Genomic DNA, 22,589 nt, shown 5'->3' on the forward strand with positions numbered 1-22,589 from the left:
GGATGTAAATGTTGAGGAACTCTGCGGGGCAGCCTGGTGTTTCCACATTCACCAGGTCCGAGAGCACATGGTAGCCTGGGTTAAGAGAGCAAAGTGGTGGGTAAATCACCAGGTACTGCTTTCCTTAGGACCAGAAAGATCTTGAATTATCAGGGCACAGAGATCAGAGCACAAGCTTCAATGCGGTCTCTCAGGCTTATCCTCTGTGAGCCTAGATCTTTTAATACGGAAACAGAACGTAGCATTCTCTCCTGAACATGCCAATGTCGTTGCGGGGGCGGGGGAGGGAGAGAATAAGATTTGAAAAACAAGCTCCCTTCACCTCTGTGTGGCAGTCATTAGAGTCTTAAGGAGAGATAAGGCCAGGGCATCAGTTCCTGAGAGTTCTAGTAGGGACCCAATGCACTTGTTGGGTTGGAGTAAGATGTAAGAGAAAGATACCCACATCACACTCAAGTCCTCAAAGATATAGCAGAAGCAGAGAAGTTCATTTTCTGCAAGTTGCGGTGGTCCTTTCCCTGGACACTCAGCAAGCTCCAGATTCATCCTGGTTTCCTTTTCCTACACTCACCAAAGAAGACCCCCAGTACTGTGCGGTTGTGGACCGAGGCCAGCCCTGCACTTCCGTTAGCGACGGCATTGCTTAGCAGGCGAGGGTTGGGCAGTAGCGGCTCCTCCAGAGCCTGATAAACACCGTCGGCATAATTAGCCTGTACTAGGCGACGCAGCCGGGAGCCTGGAGGGGGCAGAGAGTTGAGCTGGATCAAGGCTCCTGGTCCCCAAGAGGTCCCAAACCTGGTTTTTCTGAGCTCTCAACGCTCCCCCTCCCCGCCCCCATTTCCTACTCCAGGAATGTATAAGATTGTCACGGTGGGAAGGCAATCCCGCTGGCCGCCTGGCTTCTCTCCCCAACACTCCAACTGCATGCCCTCCCTGCAGAACCCAGGGCTTACCAGCAGCGCCGCGCTGGTGGTACTTCAGATTATTAAACCAGCCATCGTATCGCTGCACTTCCCAAGGCAGCGGGGGTGCGTCCTGGCCACCTGTGGGAGCAGAGAGCCTTACACTTAGCATTAACCTTCCAGAAACCTCTGAGTGACCTGATGGGCTTAGACTCCTTCCTCAGCTGGCTAACTCCTGCCAATGAACTCTATTTCCAGTCTTTTCGCTGGGCCGAGGTGGTCAGAAGTCTTCCATCTCACTAGCCCAAAAAGAGATGGATCAATTCTTCCAGCTTCCAGGTGTCATCTGCCTGCACCTCTCCCTTTCCACACTCCGATGGGACACTGGCTAACCCCTTTCAGTTAGAGGTCCCTCCTACTTACCTACTGGGCTCAGGGGTCTAGTCAGCAGAGCGCCCAGGAGCACTAGTGTCTTGGGGTTTATTGGAAGCATGCTGTCTTTGAGCCTCGAGGTGGGAGGTAGTGTGTGAAGGACACACACTCCCACAGCTGGTACTGGGAGAGGAGCAGAGAGGTATTACTCAGGGCCCACATCTTGATGACGCGCTTTCTAGGACAACCTGGTAGATATTGAGACCGTGGCCGCCCCCCCCCCCCGACCCCAACCCTGTCTGAGTGCTGACTTCAACCACATGAACACCCTGGGCAGGAGTACAGCGGAACTGTCTCCGGGGGTTTGTTCTAAAACCTGGTACTGTCACCCCAGCTTCCCACATACTGCTTCTCCAGGAGAGGGATAGAAAAGGTGGAGAGGCTAATGAACTGAGAGCCAGGGACCCGCAGCCAACCTCATTCTCATCTAGGGTGAACGTGCGTGCAAAGGGGAGAGAGGAGCTAAAGATCCAACCTCTGGTATAAGACTCCGGTCCGGTTCAACAGTCGTCCGTGTTCTTGGAGATTTTGTTTCTTTGCTCGGCTCCCCGCTCTCACTCTTCCTGCCCGCAGCTCTGAGAATCTTCACCCTTCCTAGATGCACTTTCACCCTGCTTTCCGCGTCTCGCAGGTGTCAGCTTGCGCCACCGCTGCAGGTGTGAGTGTGTGAATCAGAGGCTTGCTGTCGAGTTAAGGACAGGATTTCCGTTATTTGCATGTCTCCGCCCCCTGTTTGCATGATCTCATCTGGACAGGACCCTGCTACCTGGCTTGGACACCTCCCCTGCTTGCCGCCCACACTCCTATAAAAAGGGGTCTGCGTTTCTTTGCGAACGTGCGCGAAGCCGCAGAGCCAGGAAAGAGAGTTTCTGGACATCACGCCTCTGCGCTTCTTAGGAGAGCCACAGGGCTCAGACTTTCTATCACTAATCCCAGCTCGCAGCCTGCGAGCAGTTCGTGAACTTTTTGCAGGATGACTGCGTGGGACGGGGTGCTCCCCTTTTACCCCCAGCCCAGGCATGCCGCCGGCTTCAGTGTACCGCTGCTCATTGTTATCCTGGTATTCTTGTCCTTGGCTGCTAGCTTCCTGTTCATCTTGCCTGGAATCCGTGGGCACTCGGTAAGGGGGTACTCAAAGCTCTCCTTAGAGGGTTTCTAGAAGAAGCTCATTTTGTGAGGGTCAGAGCGTGATATGGAGAGAGTTTCTTGGAGACTCGGGACAGAGGAGACTAAGGAAGATTCTCCGAAGATCAGTAAGAGCAAATTCAGAAGTCTGGTGCAGTAAGCAACTGTTCCGAGGGAGAGGGACAGCCCCGGTCCAGGACATCCAGGCAGATTCCAGCTGCCTTCTTTTGGAAGCTGCTTTAGACAGTGGGAACCAGCCCAGTATATTTGGGATTAAGTCTAGGCTTCCGGTGCTGCCAGGACTCTCCCCCCCACCCCCGCCCCTGCTCTCCGCCACACATACACACCCCTCTCTGAATGCCCTAGCACCTCTGTCCTGTGCTTTAGACAATGAACAAGAGAATGGGGATTTCTGTGCTTTCCTTACTGTGTTGAGTTAAAGACTCAAAATCCCACAGAAGATTCAAACATATAGAAAGCTAGAGAATTTTCCATCAAATGCTCCCAGCCTCCAGGTCCTAAACTGTACACTGTTACAAGTCTGAGAAGACCTTTACTCTTTTTGTGTTGAGCTTTGTTGGTTCGGAGGAACTGGCAGGTCTAGAAAAAATCCGCAGTCCCTCTCCCTTAATTGACTGCCAGCCCCTGGGGCCTCCCTCTTCTGGGAGAGGTGACCCTTGTCTGCCTGGCACTTCTGAATTCACTGAGCCTCACCAAGCAGTGATTGAATTAGAGGCAGAGAGCCGGCGCCAGACAGCTGGGGGTATAAAGGTAGCCAGAGTGCCAGGCAAGGTAGACCTGGAAGTAGGTGAGGGAAAATGGTCAGGGAAGCACATCCACAGAAAATGTCAGAAACGCCATTGGCGTAGAGGAACTTGAAGGGAAAGCACGCATGGCATCATCTTCAAAAGGTCAGGAATGCCGAGGAGTGGGTCAAGGGAGGCCTTGAGGATGGGTTGGGCGGTACCCAAGCCTGATCCAGTGTCTGTCTTTTCCTACAGCGCTGGTTCTGGTTGGTGAGAGTTCTTCTTAGCCTGTTCATAGGTGCAGAAATTGTGGGTGAGTGAATTGGGTAACTTGGGGGGGGGGGTGGAGTAGGGAAGGAGAGGCACTGAGAATCTGGGAGTGAGCATGGTTTCTGGACCTCCCCTTCCATTTTGCGGCACCCCATCTGCTCCTTTGTGGTGGGCTTTTCCATTTGTTTTGAAACAGTCTCTCACTATGTAGCCCAGGCTGACCTTGAGAAGTGCTTATTTGCCCAGGAGTCCCCTGCCTCTGCCACTGTACTTGCCCTTCGTCTTTCTGTTCCGTCTCCATCACCAAGCCTCTAGTTTCCATCTTCCCACTTCTACCCTCACCCACATGTCACTGCGTGCCTCTCCCCCTAGCCGTGCACTTCAGTGGAGACTGGTTCGTGGGGAGAGTGTGGACCAATACATCCTACAAAGCCTTCAGTGCATCCCGTGTTCAAGTTCATGTCGGTCTGCACGTGGGGCTGGTGGGCGTTAATATTACACTCAGAGGTAAGGAGGTTGGTGCAAAGTGGGCTCTTGGGGCCAGGGGATCCTGTGGTTAGGAGCTGAGTAGCAAGAGATGTTAAACACGGATTCTCAACCTGTGGGTCGCGACCCCTACTACCTTTTCACAGGTGTCGTCTAAGACCATCAGAACACACAGACCTTTACATCGTGGTTCCTAGCAGTAACAAAACTACAGTTAGGAAGTAGCAACAAAAATAATTTGATGGTTGGGGGAGTCACCACAACATGAGGAACTGTATTAAAGGGTCACAGCATTAGGAAGGTTGAGAAAGAAGCACTGTGTTAGAAGACCCTTTCATATCCCTCGGGCTTAGAAAACCTTTGATTTAATTGCATTTTTGTTCCCCGATACCACTACCTAACCTTTCTCTTTCCCGACAGTCGCCCCACCCTTAGTTCCCTATCTAAAACGCTTTAGTTTCCGGGTCCCTGGCCTTGCACAGTGCCTTGACCCCCACGGTTTCCCACAGGAACACCAACGCAGCAGCTCAACGAGACCATTGACTACAACGAGCGTTTCACTTGGCGTCTGGACGAAGACTACACCAAAGAGTACGTCCGTGCCCTGGAGAAGGGACTGCCGGACCCAGTGCTATACCTGGCAGAGAAGTTCACACCGAGCAGTCCTTGCGGGCTGTACCACCAATATCACCTGGCGGGTCACTATGCCGCGGCAACACTGTGGTGAGCCTGTGATGGGGAACCGGGCAGGGTGCATGTGACCTGGAGAGCGCCGTCTGCGGAGTTGGAACTGCAGCCTCGCGAGCAGGATCGGCTGGCAAACCGCAAAATCCACAGGACTTCACGTCCAAGCTATAGGGGGCAGGGGGAGGCCGGGGCGCTGGGAGGGGAGGCTCAGGAGCCAGCTCTCCCAGGGGGTTCCCCAACACCTTCAGCAGTCCTGGTCAGGGAACTCCACTCACCGAGCGCTGCCTTGGTCCCTCGCAGGGTGGCGTTCTGCTTCTGGATCATCGCTAACGCGCTGCTCTCCATGCCCGCCCCGCTCTACGGAGGCCTGGCTCTGCTCACCACCAGTGCCTTCACACTCTTCGCCGTCTTCGCCTTCGCCTCCATCTCCAGCGTGCCGCTCTGCCACTTCCGCCTGGGCTCCGCCGTCCTCACGCCTCACTACGGCGCCTCCTTTTGGGTCACACTAGCCACCGGTGAGTACCGAGTGATGCTTACTTGGTGGTGACCGGGGTGTGTGTGGGATGTGCGCTCTCTGGTTTACAGAATGAGTTCTCTTATTTAGTCTGTTCGTCTCCGTAGCAGGCAGAAGGTGGGAACAGACACGGTTATTTTTACTATTGAGAAGAACTAGTTCAGAAGGGTTCAGTGATCTTGCCCCGGTTTGCATGAGAACTCGAGCATCGTGTAATGCATATCAGTTCTTACAGGGGGTTGTGTGTATAGGAAATTCCATGGATGGGCTCCAAATCATGTCAAGGAGAGCCTGCATCCCTGACTCCCTCTGTCTTTCCTCCCTCCGGTGCAGGCATCCTGAGCCTCCTCCTCGGAGGGGCGGTGGTGATTCTCCACTACACTCGGCCCAGCGCCCTTCGCTCCTTTCTGGATCATAGTGTCAAAGACTGTAGCAATCAGACTAAAGGAAACTCACCTCTCATCCTCAACAACCCGCATCACGAACAGTTTAAGACTCCAGACTTAAATATTACGACTGTCCTGTGAAAAGAACTAACTCGGGATTCCTATCCCTCCTTGGGATCCCACAGACCAGAAGACGGTATTAAGAGTGCTGTGCCAGGAGCACAGCTGAGTCTGGAGGACTGCATGGCCATGCGGGAGGACAAGGAGGCACCGCGGATGTACCTTTGCTCTAGAGAATGGATTTCTCAGGAGAACTGTAAATAAACTTTTTTGTTTTGTTTTTCAAAATTCCCCTGCCAATCAATTTCCTTGACTTCTCTTGGCCCTTGGAGCTACAACCTTGAGAAACTTCTCTAGGCTAGTAATAGCGGAGTATTCAGGTGCTGAGGAGCTCCAGAAACACAGAAGGGCTCTAGGAGAGGCGCGCCCTCTAGTGAGATCTAGAAGGAACTGACAGGTTTCTGCATCTTCGTGAGCTGCTCCAAGGGGTGGTAGGTTGTGGTACATTCTGCCCAAATCTCTACTAACCAAACTGAATATATTGGGAAAGAAGGATTTTGGCATTCATTCACTAATTCTTTCCAGCTGTCTTCTTTTATGTTTGTATCTGAGAGCTAAGAGAGAGGTCAACAAGGCATAAAAATATAAATCCTGGGGTCTGGAGAGATGGTTCAGTGGTAGAACACTAGCTGCTCTTTCAGGGTATGGGGATTGAGGTCTTTGTACCCACATGGCGACTCCGTGTAACTCCAGTTCCAAAGCATGTCTGCAATGCCCTCTTCTGGCCTCTGCAGGCACTGCATGCAAGTGGTGCACAGACATACATTCAGGCAAAATACTTATTATACACATTATATATACCCTGGGACTATTTTTTTATAATTTTCTCAAGTTCAATAATCTTATATAGCATATTTCAGAACTAAACCTCAAAGAGAATGTGGCACACAGCCAGTTAATGTTAAAACTGGAACATGACGTTTGTTCTCCAGCTAATGTGGACCCAGAGGTCACACAAACTGTGAAAACTGAAAAAGAAAGGAAGGGGCTCAGACCCCCAAAAGCAAGAGATGAATACTGAGGAAGCCCATCACATCTGTTTTGAGTGGAAGGTTGGCACCTTGAAGAGGTAAATCATTCAAGAAGGTTGTTGCCATGCAGAAATAGCCACCCCTGTGCTGTCACCATGACAACAGTTTCTGGGCATGTCTGACATCTCTTCAGAACCTTTTGGTCGTTTATTTTTTGCATTAATAGGTTGAGTCTCTTATTCTGTTACATCAAAAAAGTGGAGGTGGACACATGATACAACCCAATCCCACCTCCTGGGCAGTTCTGCTGGTTTTGTGGGGGCTCCAATGAGGTCTGGAACCCGTCTGGAAACTCTGTGGCTGCCAGGAGAGAGGCATTACAGGGAACAGTCAGACTCTTTGAAGTGTTCCTCCTTAAAACATGTCTCAGAGGAAGCCTCTGACATGGGGATGTCCTGGGTCTCAGGACTCTCAGCTATGGACCGGTAGTGGGGACTCAAGAGTCCCCCTTCTTCAGAGCCCCACTCCAGCATGGGATCCTCTGAACTCTGGTTGAAGAAAGCCTTCAGTCTGTGAGGTTGCATCCTGTGGGCCACTGCCATGACCAGGCCAAGCAGAATACACAGCAGTCCTGTGGATGAAGGTGATATGTGTCTTGCTTAGTTAGTAAGTCCTCCCAGGATCATCTAAGAGCACAAGAAGAACTCTAAGGGAGGTCTGGGCCGCTGCCTTAGAGTAACTGGAATTCATACAGATGACTTAACGTCCTAGGGGTCTATACTGCAGACGTGGATCTATTGTCCTGAAGTTTCATACTCCAAACTGAGAGAGAGGAAGAAAGAGAAGAAGACAGACTGGAAATAGGGACAGATGGGAATGGCAGGAGACACAAACACAACGTGGGGGAGCAGACAGCGCACAGCAGGAGAGTGAATCAGTGAATCAGGTTGGTTTAGGGCATTTGAGGTAGTGTGAGGTGGGAACATGCATGGCCCCTAGGAAGAGACATGAGAATGTGGTCAGGGGACGCAGGAGGGACACACAACAGGAAGAGCTGGAGGACATGCATAAAGAGAGAGCTAGGGGACAATGGATGTGACAGGGAAGTGAGCATAATGAGGAGAGGAAATGGCACTGGAGAGAGAAAGCTGACAGACGGGGGAGTTAAGGATAAGGCTCTTAAAAAGGCACTGACATCTTCACCTCTAGAAGCAGACCCCATCCCACTGACATGGTAGTTCCTCGCCTCCAGCATGAGCCCTCATTTTTAGGGAAGGGTCTCACCTGTGCCTAACGTGATCCAGAAAGCAGGTCCATGGTGAGTGTACAGCACAGCAGTGCCCAAGCGCAGGGGACAGGGCGATATGAGTGATGTGGTAACGGAGAAGAAGAATAGTGCCAACAGCTGGAAGAGGCCAGTGGCCAGCAGCATGTGGCCACCGTAAACCAGCACTGGCATAGACAACATCACATTGGCCAGCAGCCAGAAGAGGAATGCCACCCTAGAGAGCCAGGACACGATGAGAGTTGGCCCAGGCACCTAGAGAGGATTGCAGGGCCCAGGTAGAGGGTGTCCCCAATACGTGAAGGAGAAATCTTGTCTGTGGGCTTCCCAACAGAGAGCTAAGGTTACTAATGGCAGCCCCTCCCACTCAGGATTTTCCCTTGAGTGAAAACCAGGTGGCTAGAAAAATCTGTTTCTGAGTTTAAGCCAGTAGGATCTGTCTCACCCAGTATCTATGCTCACCACAGCATGGCTGAGGCATAGTGCCCTGCCAGGCGGTACTGGTTGTACAGGCCACATGGGCTTTCAGGGGTGAACTTCTCAGCCAGGTACAGCACCGGGTCTGGAAGGCCCTTCTCCAGGGCCTTTGTGTACTCCTCTGCATAGTTCTTGCCCAGGTGCCACGTGAACTCCTCATTGTAGTTGATGGTTTCGTTCAGCTGCTGCACTGGGGTCCCTGAGGAACAGGGCAGCTGTGCTTAGTAGGAACCCAAGGAATGCGTTGGGCCATTCACCTTGGCTAGGGGTCCATTCACACTAGGCAGAAGGCCAAGAGCTGGCAGCTGATAGTGAAGACCACTCTGAATTTCCTTTCCTGCCATTCCCTCAAGACCCACACTTCCTCCAAGCTTCAGTGCCAGTCACACTATAGTTCTGTGCCCCACACAGACAGAACACATCAATACATCTCAAAGACACAGAGCAGAGCCTTCTCTCCCTTACAAGTAAGAACCTCACCTGTGAGGGTGATGTTGACTCCTCCCAGGCCAATCTGCAGTCCCACGTCCACGCTGACCCACTTGGGACTGAAGGCTTTGTATGTTGTGTTGGTGTTGACATGTCCCACAGACCACTCAGAACTGAAGTTCACAGCTGGGATTGGGGAGTTGCAACTCAGGAAGGTCTGGGCATTACTGGGTTAGTCAGAAGGAGAGCTACAGGGCTCCATGTCTGAACTTGTTGTAATTGTATACCCATTCACTAACCCAATGTCTGACGCCTACTAAGTCTGTCAATCACTAGTGTGGGATGAAGTAAAGGGTCAGGATCTAAAATTTTCCATGTTCACACTCTGCTTACCCCCTTCCAAGACCATTTAGGGACAGCCACTCACAAAGCTGGGTAAGGAAACAGTAACATAAAACTATGATGGGCAAACACAGACAACATCAATTTAAAAAAAAAAAGTCTGTTTTTTTCCTAATCACTGAAGCCAAAGAAGCAACTCCCCTGGCAGATTCTTCCAGATTCATTATGACCCAAATAAAATGTTAGGAAGATTTTGAAGATGCATCCTGTAGAGATTCCCTGGCTCACACCTCTCAGGGCAAGGGTAAGAGTAAGGGGCTAAAACCAAGGTTAAAGAGGTGTGCAGGCTGGATCACACCCTGAATCAGTGGCCACTACAGAGAAACAAAAAGAAGAGAGGCAGGCCACAAAGAGAAGACAAGACAGAGGCAGCTGCCCAAGTCTGTGGCATTTGGCACTCACCCAGGATCACAGCCCCGATGAATAAGCTGGTCACCACCCGTAGCAGCCAGAACAGCCTCTGAGTCAGAGTGGGTGGGTTTAGTAAGCATAGCCTTTCTTCCAGCTTGCCCTTCCTCTTTCTATGATGGGGAGGGGCAGGGGTTCTACAACTGAGCCTATTTGGCCAGTTACAATCAGAGTGTTTGACACAAAAATCACGCTCAATCTGTTGGTTGGGTGAGGGGAAACTCCACCCTGGGGATGTACAGGGTTATGGTTGGCGGTCCTTCCCTGGGTCTGCTTCTATCTAGACAGAGTCTGTAACCCTCACTCTTGAAGATAAAGTCTCTCTGGGGCTGGAGTCTTCAGGGCTGAGGTTTGTTTCTTACCGTCCTCCCACGGATGCCAGGCAGGATGACGATGAAGGTGACCAGTGCAGTCAGGAAGATGGTGATAATAACAGCCAAAGTAGTGTCCATTGGAAAGGTTGGCTTGGGGCCAGTGTAGAAGGGCAGCGTGTGTCCAAGAGCAGTCATTTTGGTGGGCGTACGCAGGGATGTTGACGCTGCAAGGAGAGGCATTCATTGAGAGCCCTCTATGTACCAAAACCTACCATGGGGCTGGGGATGCATCAAAGAATAAACCACCCCAGGTCTGTCATCTCTGAAGCCCGTTTTGTTGGTGCCTTCGATCTTCACCACCTTTCCTGCCTCTCCATTGCCTTTCAGCCATGCGTCTCCCATCTTTGGCTGTGACAGAGTTAGGGTCTTGGCAGTCAATCTCTGCTGTCCTTCGCTCCCCTCCTAACCAAGTGTTCAACCCTCTAACTCAGCTCCATTGTTACCCTTGGGGCTTTTCTGTTTCTTCTGGGGATATCTGAAGAAAAAGAACTCTCTTTTATTTCCCCCAGGCTCTAGCACAGGCAGATCACAGAACATAAAAACAACTGTATTTACTATCAAACAAAGCCATAAGGGTAGGAGATGGTACAGATTATGAAAAGATTGCCTTTCTTTTTCAGTCTCCAAACAACAAGAGCCAAAAGGCTGCTAAGTGTATAGTTCAACTACACCAACAAGGGGCTGATCCATCGACTCAGCACTGCCCTGCTCAAGCACCCTGGCTATGGGACTGGTGATTCCAGAAAAACCTGAATAAGCACCCTCCATCGCACAGTGCTGGAACCAGACTTTCTACTATTCCCTACATCATCAACATAGGCCTTTTCTTCCATTCACATCCCCACACCGCTTTTCAGCTCAGATACTGGCTTCTCTACCTGTTGCTTCATTGATCTCAGAGCTCCTTTGACTCTTGTCTGTCCCTTTATACATAGGATGTTGGTAAAGTGACACCTGGCCATTTCATCAATGTCTAGACAACATTAATTACAAGACACCTTGTTATTTCACAGATCATGAAGAAAGTACTGCCAATTAAACCAGAAGAGCCGTTGATGGCAAGACGCACCCCACTTCAGAGATATCAAAATCAGAGGTGAAAGATCACCACCCATTAATCAAAGATGTTGAAACCAGGACCCAGTGTCCCAGTTTCGATAACTCTTCTAGGTGTGATCTGTACTGGAGTTTGGGGCATCCAGAGGACCCATGATTTTCTCTGAGCAGGAGGAGGCGTACTAAGCGGGAAGGTAAAGCAGCAGCTTTGGACTCACGCAGCTCCAGAGGGCTTGAATTCTGTTTCTGTCTTTTGGAACGTCTCCTCTATTGAGTTTTACTGAAAAACAGAAATAATAATTACTTCAAAGTGTCTTTATGGAATGAAATTGGGTGTAGAAAGTGCAAAGAACACTATTGGAAACAAACAGTGCCATGTGATCAGGCAAAGAGGCGGGGAGACTTACAGCCTAGCTTTTAATCCTGTCTTTTGGGCAAGTTGTACAACCACGGCCTCCGTTTTCAATGCGAAAGTTTTGATTTCTTGTTAAGTGTTAGACTCTTCCATCCCAGAGAAATACCTGTCTTGTCTCCAGCTCCACAGATCCTCCTGGGCTCTTTCCACCACTGCCTTCTCTACAACTACCACACTGGCAGTCAACCCTAATATTCTCACAGCGTTCCGTTCACCACTGGACCATTTCCTCAAGGATAAATTCAAGTTCCTCCAAACTCAAATCACACACACACACACACACACACACACACACAGAGAGAGAGAGAGAGAGAGAGAGAGAGAGAGAGAGAGAGAGGTGGGGGGAGGGGGTGTCCAACTCTCCTTTTCCCAGCTGGGGCTTTTGGCAGACGAGTCTGTGTTGGTGTTTCCATACCTGTACTCATCCCTTGTCCCCTTGGCCATCGTAACCTAACTTTGCCGCATCCTTGTCTTTAAGCATTACCTCACTAAATAACCTGAAAATAAATTCTCACTTTTAAAAAAAACTTTTAAATTTGTTGTATTGGACACTGCAGAACACATTGCCTTTCTTGAAACTTGCTCTTTGGTTCCACAGTGCTATGTTTCCATGGGTGTCCTACCATGGGCCACCTTATGTAGGCTCCTTCTCCTTCCTCTCTACTAAACATCTGTGCTGCTCAGGATCCCATCTTAATTCTCTTCCTTTGGTGTCATCAAGGTTTCCCCAGAGAGTCAGGCGTGGTGCACATTACAGGTGCACCCCTGTAATCCCATCACCAAAGAGGTGGAGCAAGAGGACTAGCCTGAGCTATATGCTAAGACCCTCTCTCAAAAACCAAAACAAAATAATACTTAGGTAACCTCATCTGTTCCCATGGCTTATATATAGCTCTCAGATGTCTCCCTGAGCTCCAAACTCAAAATGACCAACTGCCTCACGGCCCCTCCCACTTGGACGTTTGTTTGAGGCCTCAAATTTAGCAGGTTCCAAATGGAATTGTCTGTGACTCTGCCTTTAGCCTATTTTCTTTTCTTTTCAATCTGATCACCACCCATTAATCAAAGATGTCGAAACCAGGACCATCTTACACGCACCCCACAGCCACGTATTTCGTGAGCTTACCCATCTGTTGCCTTCTCTACTGCCTCTTCCTACTTTAGCCCCATTTGCTTCTCTTGCCTCGTGCAAGAATGATTTTTCTAATTCTTCTTCTCTCTCTTCTCTGCTCTGGGTAAAATCTTATTTTGTTACTATCACACAGAAAGTGCTTTGCGAGCAATGACCCTTTCTCCCCTCTCCATGACTGACATGCTTTTTCGAGCTTCTTGCCTTTGTATGGGCTATATCTTCTACCTGGAATGGTCTAGCCTTGGAAAACCCCCTTTTCTCACTTCAAGTCTCAGCGCATTTTACCTTGCGTGTGCGGTTACCTCCGATGTCACCGGGCCAGTGGGCAGGTTTCCTACTCTACCATCCAATTGTGCTTGACGCACATCTCCATAATCACAATCCGCACTGCACTCCATGTCTTTGAACATTTATCTCCCTTTTAGACAGAGGCTCCTTGAGGGCAGAGATTTAATCTTCCCATCTTTGTACCATCTGCATGTAGCATATTCTAATCAAACTCTGGATCAGATTGATGAATATAAATGAGTTCTTTCTGCAAGTCTCTCTTTCTGAGTCTTCACACAAGAGGGAGCTATGCCCCTCATTACTTAGGACACACTTCTATTCCTATTAGCAGAGCACTGCTGATTCAAGGCTAAAAGCTGCCCAAGAAGGGATCAGATGAGCCTGACCTACATTTTGTAATCTCAAAAACCTGTCTAGAAAGCCTCTTCTAATAGCTAGAGTCTCTAAGAAATGTAAACACATAAGCTTAAACGCTTATATTTAGTTGAACATGAAGCACACTCTTAAGCTTAGCTGAAAATGTATAGCTAAATATCGGTTACTTTGAGGGACTGGAAAGATGGCTTGGAAGTAAATTAACAGCACTTGTTCTTGCAGAGGAACTGTGTTCAATTCCCAACAACCACATGATGGCTGGCAACTGTCTGTATCTCTAGTTCCAGGGGATCTAATGCTCCCTTCTGGCCTCTGCAGGAACCAGGCATGTACTTGGCACACTGGCATACATGCCTGCAAAACACTCATACACATAAGTTTTTAATTAAAAAGAAACTTTTGTATGTGTGCATGTGCATGTTCGTGCATGTGTGTGTGTGTGTGTGTGTGTGTGTGTGTGTACTTCCCATGACATCTACATGGAAGTGAAAGGACATCTTCGTAGGATTGATTCTCTCTTCTCATCTTTAGGCTTGAACCCAGGTTGTCAGGCATTGGCAGCAAGTGCCTTCAGTGGATGAGTTGTCCCGCTGGCCTGGTGATAGTTATTGTAAAACATAAGGGTTTTTTTGTTATAGTGAATTTTTATTTATGACACCCAAACTGAAACCACTGTATTTCTAAGGAAGTATATATTGGAAGAAAGGCTATACAATGTGAAGTGCCTTAGGTCTTAGTTTGGATAGGGGGTATGGTAATACATTCTTTAATCCCAGCACTTGGGAGGCAAAAGCAAGCAGATCTTTTTGAGCTGGAGACCAGCCTGATCTACACAACAAGTTGCAGGGAATCCAAGGCAATAATAATAATAATAATAATAGGAAGAAAGGGAGGGAGAGGAGAGGAAGGAAGAAGACATGAATTAAGATAAAGCATAGCTTGTTCGTAGAAAGAACTCATATAAGCAGTGAAGTGGCTCAGTGGTGAAGGTGCTCGCTGCCAAGCCTGAAAATCTGAGCTTGATCCACATGGCAGATGGAGAGAACTGATTTCTAACAGTTGTCTTCTGACGTCCATACTCATGCCATGGGATGCATTCATGCATGTGCACACACACACACACACACACACACATGCGCACACGCACACGCGCACACACGCACACACATACACACATACCAAATAAGTGTGAAAAGTGAAAGAACACATATTATATACTATTATATATTGTATGTGAATTCCAACAATGGATGTTTGCAGCATATGCATCTTGGTCAGGATCACGTATTCCTAGTAGTCCTGTGCTTATGTTAATGAGAGGTTATAAAAGTTTTGTGAGCATGGCTCACCTCTGTTAGCATGGTTCATCAAAGAGACACTAACAAAAGGCTTTTCTGTATCTCCAGTACAGAAAGGACATTGTTAACGTATTTGCGAGTCTCCAAACTATTAAGGATGACTAGAGCAAGTGGTGGTTGCTGAATACAACTTGCCTTGCTTGGTCCCTTGGTCCCTTGGTCCCTTGATCCCTTGCTCTGTCCACTCTTTCATTTCACGACTTAGATATTCCTTACTCTATACCACCTGGCTTAGTAAAGTTGAATTTCACCACTGGACCTAATTTGGCTTCATTATTATGCTAACAGGGCTTCAGCATGAAGCTGAAATAAGAAGCTGCAGGAACTCTGCTTTGCCAACAAAGCCCATGTTTCTCTTGGGACCGTCTTTCTCTCTCAGGCTTGACAAGTGAAGTCTAACTGCAGAATCGGGTCTAATCTAGCAAAATCTCAGATCAATATTAGCTTTATCCCCTGGTCCCTTAGCTCACCACCATGACTGGGATACACATGCATTTTATATGATGAGCATAAGCAGTCATAGGACAATCAGACACACACCAACAACCTTAAAAGGACAGCCAGGAGAAAGGGGCACCCACACTTTGTCGTGCCCGGTAACACGGACACCTGTAGTTTTCACAGGAGCCCCTATGATGAGTTGGGCGCTTTCTCACCTAGGAGGGCCAATTCCTTCACTTTGGGGTTCTAGGAAGGCAGCCTTTAAGGACTTACAGCTTTCCTCCCTGTTCAGTAGTATTTCAGATTTAGTTACCTAGTCCTTACTTATCACAAAATGAAATGAATTGCCAGTGTTTATAGGACGAGTGGGTAGAAATAAAGTTAACAGTCTTGAAGAAGATTTGATCTGGAACGGTTCTCTCGAAGCTTGATAAAATTTTCTTCCTAAGGCCGTCTTCTGCCCCCGCCCCCATCTACAGAACCTGCAGAGTAAGGACTACTCCTTTCTATAAAGGCACTTTAGGTGACATGTCTAATATTGTCAAGCACTCTGATGGGTGATGCATGACTACCGGAATGTGACAGTTTATTTCTCTTATTGAAGTAAAGCCCATTAAAAGTTTACAGCCCTAGCTGGCTAAAGGAAGTCTTTTTCAGGAACGCCTAACCTAGTCCTCCTTCTTAAGGAAGTTAGAGGTGTGTTTGCGCTCGCGCGCGCGCGCGCAAAAGGGGGTGTTATGGGGGGGCGGATTTTCCAGTGATGAGTGGTAATGAACTTGGGGATAGGAAACTGAGCAATCCAACCTACCCAGACTCCAGTTAAGAAAAATAAAGATTCAGTGTCGACAAATTTTGTGACTTTTATAGGCTTAATTTCTTGTCAAACTTTTTCCTTCACAAATCCCACCTTGATCTGAATTGGTCTGTGTAGACTCAAGAAGTGCGCCCCTGGAGGTCAGTACCGGAGCAGCACTTCAAAGTTTGATCTCATAGAATGTACCCACCCAATCCAAGGTTCCCTACCTTCTTCTCTTTCAGAAACTGTGCGAGCGGCACCTGGCGCTACTCGTCTTTGGGAGCTCACAATGCTTCTTGTTGTGGGGATAGGGCCGGAACCGGGTCCAGACGTAGTCCTCCTGTCACCAAAACCACGCACTTTGTTCAGTTAGAGTCCCTTCCAATTCCCCATTCTTCTAATTCAATTGCAGACCAGGTTGTGACCCTACAAACCCAGCCTGGTGTCTTCTCCGCCTTCCGTTCCAAGTCATTTTCAACTTTCTCGGCCGTGGCACTCCGCCCTCGGACAAGGGACAGACTGGCGTGCTGGGACAGAGGTCCAGCACTTGTGCCCTCTGCATCCACCCCTAAGATCCCCTAATCCTACCCATGCCAGCTCCCCGGGCAGCTGTAACACAAACGAGGCTCCCAGGAAGGTGAGACCTGGGAGGTTCCACCAGGAACCCTGGTAACCCAGACTTACAGGTTTTGGGGACAGGTGGATACCTTGCTTTGGCGCCAGGTCTGATCTGTGGGTGAATGTTGGGTACTTTCTTTGTTTTAGAGCCCTGTGTGTGGGGAAGATTTGGGAACAGCTCTCCTGCCCCGCACCCTGTTTATCTTCCACCCTCTTCCTCAGCCCCCAAGAGTTGGAACTTGGGGAGGAAGACTTGCCCTTCCCGCCTCCCAAACGGCTAACGTGCCTGAACCCTCGGCACCCAGGAGCCCTGCATCCTACACGCTCTCACCTTTCATGCTCCGGTCCCCTTTCATGCTGGTCCCCTCGCTAGCTTCTATCCCGCCCTACTGTGCCCCGCCCCAGAGCTGGGACGCGCTGTCTGCTCTTCACCCCCGAGCCCCGCCCGCCCCAACTTAGAGCTGGAGAAGCTGCCAGAACCGAGCGGGCTACAGCGAACCCGGAGACAGCCCGGAGTCTATCCACAGTCCCAGGCTGGGGCGACCAGAAGCTAAGGTCAGATCCCTGAACATTTCTCCTGGCCCACGAAAGGGAGTGTTCCGGGGGAGAGGGTTCTAGGGGTGGGGACAGCGCGGGTTGTGGGGAGGGAAGGGTACCGGTGGGCTTCCTTTTCTGTGGAACGGGAATTGCAGCCTTGTGTACCTCCAATCTTTCCCTGAGGCTAAAAGGAACCTTGCTAAGGCCTGAGCTCAGCACACCAACTTTGAAAAACCAGGATCATCTGGTCCTGAGAGTGTCGGGTGACCTAGTTTGTTTGGGCCTAGAGGGTTTCTTGGCACCAGCACATCATGCCAAGACTTTGTTGGTCTTCAGTATACAGTTACTCCCTGGGTCTTCAGGTTGGGATCTCTGTGGCTTTAACTTGTCTTCCTCTCCTTCCCACCTCAGGGCCAACAGCATCACGATTCTAAGACTCTGGTTTGGAAAAATGGCCATGTGGGCAAGAAACAGACAGGCTTGTACTCTCCCAGCTCTGCTGCTGCCTGGGGCTTCATTGCCCTGGAGTTGTGCCTTCATTTCCAGATTGGGAAGTTACCACACCCAAGTGGCTATGTAAACTGTTAAGGGCCACCTACCCACAGAGAGGTTATTAGCATGGCCGCTCTCCTTTGAGTTTGTCCCCACAGTCTGGCCCAAAAGCCTACAGGCTGTTAGGGATGGAGTGATACACCTATATTTGGAGTCCAGGCTCCTGAAGACTTGATTGGAAGGGGAAGGAGGTCAAATTATTTGGATCAGGGAAACACAACGATGGCCTACCACTCTACCACCCCTGACTGTGCAGCTTCAGCTCTCCAGAGCCCAGCTCTTCACAAGTAACCAAAGGCCACACTCCAAAGAACCTCTAGATGGATGGAATCCTGAGTTAGGGGCTGGACAGAATCTGGATTTTTGCACTTGTTTAGTAGGAGATGGGGGGTGTGGGTGAGGTCACCTGCTGGGTTCCCACCTTCAACTAGATAGCAGGAGCCCTGACTGAAGATGGGCTTTCTCTGAGCATGTGACTTTCACCACCCCACCTCCAATCTTCAGGTTGTCCTTAGGACATCTTCAGTGACATTTTGCCAGAGGAGTACTGGCTTGAGTCCCCTGCTGCTTCTGTTTACCTGTGGTCCCACATGACTTGTGAGCCTCTGGAGGCAGGACTGAAACAGGGGCAGCTGGTGTGGGACTCCCCCTTGAGTTTCCTCGAAGGAGCCAAGCTTCAGCCTCTGTCCAATTTGCATTACACCTGTCAGTCTTCTTGGCTTGAATTCAATCCCAATCTCCTGCCAGACTCTGACCATGCTGCGAAGTGAACAGTTCAGGCATGCTCCCCATCTCAGCTAGGAGAGGGTGATAAGGGTTGGATCAGATAAATGGTTTACCTCAGATCTTACAGAGGATGTACAGCAGACCTGAGACCTCAGCTGAGTTCCTCAGCTCCCTCTTCCCAAGCCTGGGCTCCTGCAATGGAGCAGCCTCTGTGGGCAGCTGGGCCAAAGCAAGGGTATTCAAGTACTCAGAAACTGAAATTCACAAGGGCAAGGTTGGTTTTGTTCTGTTCTTCACTGGCTCTAGAGCCAAGGTCAGTTCTGTACACAGCATGTGTTGGTCAGGTATTCATTGGATGAACTAGAGGCCGTCTGAGAGAGTGAGTCTCTTGCTTTTTGCTCCCCAAGCCCAACTCCCCAGTCTTGACTCTTAGGGGCCCCACCTTATCATGATTGTCTTGAAGACCTGGGCTCATCCTTCTATCCTCGGTTGTTCTAGGTCCCTGTTTTGAAGTATTCCAACATTCAGTCCCCCACTACCATTTTCATCATGGGGTTCCCCTTAACTCTGGCCTGGATCCTCCTGGTTGGGACACTGGCTTCTTTGGGTGAGTACAGACTAAAGGAGCTGCACAGGATCAGAGGAACCAAAGTCCTCTGGTCGTTTACAAAGATGTGTCAACCGTTTCTGCATCCTCCAGCAGATAGAATTCCCTGTAAATGCCAGGTGCTTGTTTCTAGATGTTGGGTAAATGTGTAGACAATAGAATGAAAATGATTTCTAGTGTGAGTCCCTTTCTCTCCGTCTTCTATCCCGTTTTATGAGGTAAGTTCTCCTGACTTAAAATAGGAAAGACTGAGTAGACACCAAAGACAATAAAGCTTCTTGGAGTAAAACTGGACCCAAAGCTAAAAAGGACTGACCGGTGTTTTTAAAATAAAATGATCTTGGAACAGGGGTATAATTTGGTGGTAGAGCATTTGCCAGCACATATGAGGCCCTAGGTTTCATACTTAGTGTTGAAAAAAAGCATAAAATAAAATAATAGCATCAGAACACAATATAACCCACAGCAGTTCCAGCTTTGGAAGTCTGAGGGCTTTGGAACCAGTGTCTATTTGCTGTAGTGCAGGGCTCTGAAGAGAAAAGTGGATGCATGATATTACAGGTTAGGTTTAGTAGAGCCAACTTCTATCCAGGAATGGTGGCTTTGCCAGCACTTTGGAGGTAGAGGCAAGAGGATCAATAATTTAAGGTAATCCTCCAGTACATGAGTTCAAGGTCAGTCTGGACTACTTAAGACTGACTCAGAACAAGCAAACAACAGCATCTTTGGAAGCCTTTTGCATCTTGGGAGATGATAAATGAAGATAACCCTCCTGGCTGGCAACAGAGAGAGAGTGATACAGACCCCACACTTCTCCCTTGCCAAAGCTGCTCACATTTCAGTTCTTTCCAGTACTTTCTCTTCCGGAGGCTTCATTTTTTCTCCCAGTTTGTGCCTCTTATCCCCAAGATATACTCCCTCCAAAGGCTACTGCCCTTGGCCTGCTACAATTCATCTTATTTTGGAGATCTTGTGTGTGTGTGTGTGTGTGTGTGTGTGTGTGTGTGTGTGTGACTGTCTTACTGCCCTAGATCCTAGGCCAGGTGAAGTCATTTTCCTTCCTGATGAGTGTCTGTCTGTGCATCTTCATGTGTCAGTGACAGCACACATCCCCCACAGCCTGAAAATCCTGTCTTTGGTCTAAGGACATTCAGAACAATGGGGCCCCTCTTGCTTTTTTCTGTTCTCTCAGGTGAGTAGAAGAGAAGTCTAGTTGTTTTTTAGGGGAGTGTGTTTGGCTGGTCACCTGATATACTGACCAAGAGGATTCTAGACCCTGCCTTCTTGTTTTGCTTCCTCAACAACTCCTTCCCCTCCCTCAACAGCCGAGTGTCGCCTTGTGGGCTGTGAGTTTTTAGAGTAGCATCATAAACAGGAATTAGGGTTGGAGAGAAGGCTCAGCAGTTAAGCATGCTGGCTGTCCAGAGGACCTGGGTTCAGTTCCCAGTATTGACATGGCAGTTTATAACTGTCCATAACTCCAGTTCCAATGGGTCAGTAGCCCTCTTCTGGACCCCGTAGACATCAGACATGCATGTGGTACTTCGACATGTATGCATGCATAAAGTAAATAAATCTTAAGGAAAAGAAAAAGAACAGGACAAAGATGAGTGACAAGGTGTTCCAAAGGAGGATGGAGCAACGTCATTCACAGGGTCAGTCCTTGGTCTCACCCAAGAAATGGGCAGAAAGACCAGAGTAGAGCAGCAGTAACACAGCCCTGCCTTGGGGCTCTGCTGAGTGGGAAAGCGCTAAGCCCTTCTTCATATTGCCCCTGCCCAGTGATGGATGGGTCACAGAATGAAGTGTCTTTCCCTGCTAGAGGGTGCGGCTGGCTCTTGTTCCAAGCGGTAGGTGTCTGAGGGCTGAGGATGATGTTTGCCCTGCTGTGTCTCCCAAGGACTTGAGATGCGAGGGAACCCCAAGCTTCTGCCTCCTCTTCTGGAGTGCCACTGTTTTCCCTCCTGAGGCCGTTCGGCACCAGGCGCTGCACGCTGATGCACAGTGTCCCACTTTAGGAGTCTTCCTCACTGAGTGCCTTGAAGAGTAGACTTGAGTTTAGAAAATACTTTGCCCTTGTTTCTGCCTCTTATTGGAATCATAGGACCTGTTGTTCTCTTGTAGCCTGCTTGGCCTCCCTGCATGCACTTGCCCAGTTACCTCCTTCCTTTCATCTTCACACAGGAGCTCAGAACTCCATTTCTTGGGAGGTACAGCGATTTGATGGATGGTATAACAACCCCATGGAGCACAGATGGGGCAGCAAAGGTAGGTGAAGGCACAGTCCAAGGGCCAGGGTGGTGCTCACCAGTGGAGAGTCAGGGCTGGCAAGCATCACAAGAGGCTATCTCAAGTATTACCAAAGGCTGACAATATCTAGGGGACAGAAGAGGTAAAGAATGCTCTTGAGGTACAGAGATTGCTAAGTGGTTAAGAGTACGGTGCTGCTCTTACAGAAGACCGGACTTCATATCCCTGCACCTATTCCCAGCAAGTCAAATTACCTGTAAGTCAAGGTCTAGGGGTTCTGATGCCTCTGGTCTCTGCAGGCTCATACACTCACATTCACGGACACACAGACAGACAGACAGACAGACAGACAGACAGACTCACAATTGAAATTCATCCTTGTCTTTACCTCTCCTATGCCAGGCTCTCGGCTACAGCGTCTCGTTCCAGCCAGCTATGCAGATGGTGTCTACCAGCCCTTGAAAGAACCCTACCTGCCTAACCCCCGACAGCTCAGCAATAGGGTCATGAGAGGTCCTTCAGGGCAGCCATCTCTTCGGAACCGTACAGTCCTGGGTGTCTTCTTTGGTGAGAGCTGTAGGGGGATGGTTCTGATGTTTTGATAGGGAATCTGTGTTTACTCACATGCAACTGGCTGGTCAGGAACAAAAGCGTTATAGACAAAACTACACACTACAGCTAACCTCAGCCCTGGAGGAGCATAGCCAGTGGGGGTCAGCTGGACACTTCAGTGCTTAAGGAGTCAGGGGATGAGAAAGGATACTATGGAAGATCAAAGGTGGGGGTGAGAGATGGAAGAGGAAGCCATTAAAAAGGATAAGAATAAAGCAGATGGATAGAACTGTCCCTAGGACACTGCTGCCCCTAACATACCGAGAGAAGGGTTCTAGCTGCCGCAGACAGGGCACTATGGGGGTGTTAGGTGTCATAAGCTCAGTGACAAGGGGTCGCTGCAACAATGATGGCTCCTACTGGCCATGTTGGCTGTCCATGCTAGCTCCCATGTGACTTCCTGCTAGGCTGCAGGCCTTCAGGGAGGCTCCTAGCTGCATGTTGGAGCTAGTGCCGACAACCCTGCCTACTGAGGCGTCATCGCTGAACACCTCCCTGTTACCAAGGAGAATGCCAAACTGACAATGACAACATCTTAGAGCAGGTGTAGGCACAGGCAGGCCAAGAGAGACAGAATCAGGAGGGAATGTGGAGGTCAGGGCTTGGACTTGCCCATAATAGGAGACGACTATTCTGAAGCTTGGAGTAGGGGATGGGGGTGGTGGGGACTCCATACCTGAGGCAGGGAAGAGCATGGCCTACGGCTGGCCCAGCAAACCCTCCTGCTTTATGGGCAGGCTACCATGTGCTCTCGGACCTGGTGAGTGTGGAAACACCAGGCTGCCCCGCAGAGTTCCTCAACATTTACATCC

At 49.5% G+C, this 22,589-nt stretch overlaps 4 protein-coding genes across 6 annotated transcripts in view; 2 read left to right on the plus strand and 2 right to left on the minus strand.

Annotated features, from left to right (window-relative positions):
• Positions 1–1,395, minus strand: part of Duox2 (dual oxidase 2) — a 16,869-nt gene extending 15,474 nt beyond the window's left edge. The window contains exons 1-4 of the mRNA XM_028784960.1: positions 1,326–1,395; positions 954–1,043; positions 572–736; positions 3–75 (exon numbers count right to left, since the gene is read on the minus strand). Coding sequence (XP_028640793.1) covers positions 3–75; positions 572–736; positions 954–1,043; positions 1,326–1,395 — 398 coding nt within the window. The remainder of the gene's footprint in view (positions 1–2; positions 76–571; positions 737–953; positions 1,044–1,325) is intronic.
• A 775-nt stretch (positions 1,396–2,170) lies between these two features.
• On the plus strand, positions 2,171–6,178 carry Duoxa2 (dual oxidase maturation factor 2). Its single transcript, XM_028784972.1, has 6 exons — positions 2,171–2,454; positions 3,461–3,518; positions 3,848–3,982; positions 4,471–4,684; positions 4,949–5,163; positions 5,496–6,178. Exons 1-6 carry the CDS (start codon positions 2,308–2,310, stop codon positions 5,687–5,689), a joined length of 963 nt encoding a protein of 320 aa, XP_028640805.1. The 5' UTR covers positions 2,171–2,307; the 3' UTR covers positions 5,690–6,178.
• Positions 6,179–6,740: 562 nt separating this feature from the next.
• Positions 6,741–16,885, minus strand: Duoxa1 (dual oxidase maturation factor 1). 3 transcript variants are annotated; one of them, XM_028784968.1, is made up of 10 exons: positions 16,825–16,885; positions 16,560–16,605; positions 16,103–16,215; positions 11,289–11,350; positions 10,003–10,178; positions 9,635–9,692; positions 8,882–9,016; positions 8,387–8,600; positions 7,924–8,141; positions 6,836–7,270 (listed from the first exon to the last, which is right to left on the minus strand). In XM_028784968.1, exons 5-10 carry the CDS (start codon positions 10,147–10,149, stop codon positions 7,017–7,019), a joined length of 1,026 nt encoding a protein of 341 aa, XP_028640801.1. In that variant the 5' UTR covers positions 10,150–10,178; positions 11,289–11,350; positions 16,103–16,215; positions 16,560–16,605; positions 16,825–16,885; the 3' UTR covers positions 6,836–7,016. The 3 variants fall into 3 exon arrangements, with proteins under 3 accessions (XP_028640802.1, XP_028640801.1, XP_028640804.1); XM_028784969.1 differs by lacking the exons at positions 11,289–11,350; positions 16,825–16,885 and having other exon boundaries at positions 6,741–7,270; positions 16,583–16,806; XM_028784971.1 differs by lacking the exons at positions 8,882–9,016; positions 11,289–11,350; positions 16,103–16,215; positions 16,560–16,605; positions 16,825–16,885 and having other exon boundaries at positions 7,017–7,270; positions 10,003–10,150.
• A 1,972-nt stretch (positions 16,886–18,857) lies between these two features.
• Duox1 (dual oxidase 1) overlaps positions 18,858–22,589 on the plus strand; it is a 32,072-nt gene continuing 28,340 nt past the window's right edge. Inside the window, exons 1-4 of the mRNA XM_028784962.1 lie at positions 18,858–18,915; positions 21,100–21,183; positions 21,568–21,732; positions 22,515–22,588. Coding sequence (XP_028640795.1) covers positions 18,858–18,915; positions 21,100–21,183; positions 21,568–21,732; positions 22,515–22,588 — 381 coding nt within the window. The remainder of the gene's footprint in view (positions 18,916–21,099; positions 21,184–21,567; positions 21,733–22,514; position 22,589) is intronic.

The sequence above is a fragment of the Grammomys surdaster genome, unplaced genomic scaffold (genome assembly GCF_004785775.1).
Source record: "Grammomys surdaster isolate TR1022 unplaced genomic scaffold, NIH_TR_1.0 124988, whole genome shotgun sequence".
NCBI lineage: Eukaryota > Metazoa > Chordata > Mammalia > Rodentia > Muridae > Grammomys > Grammomys surdaster.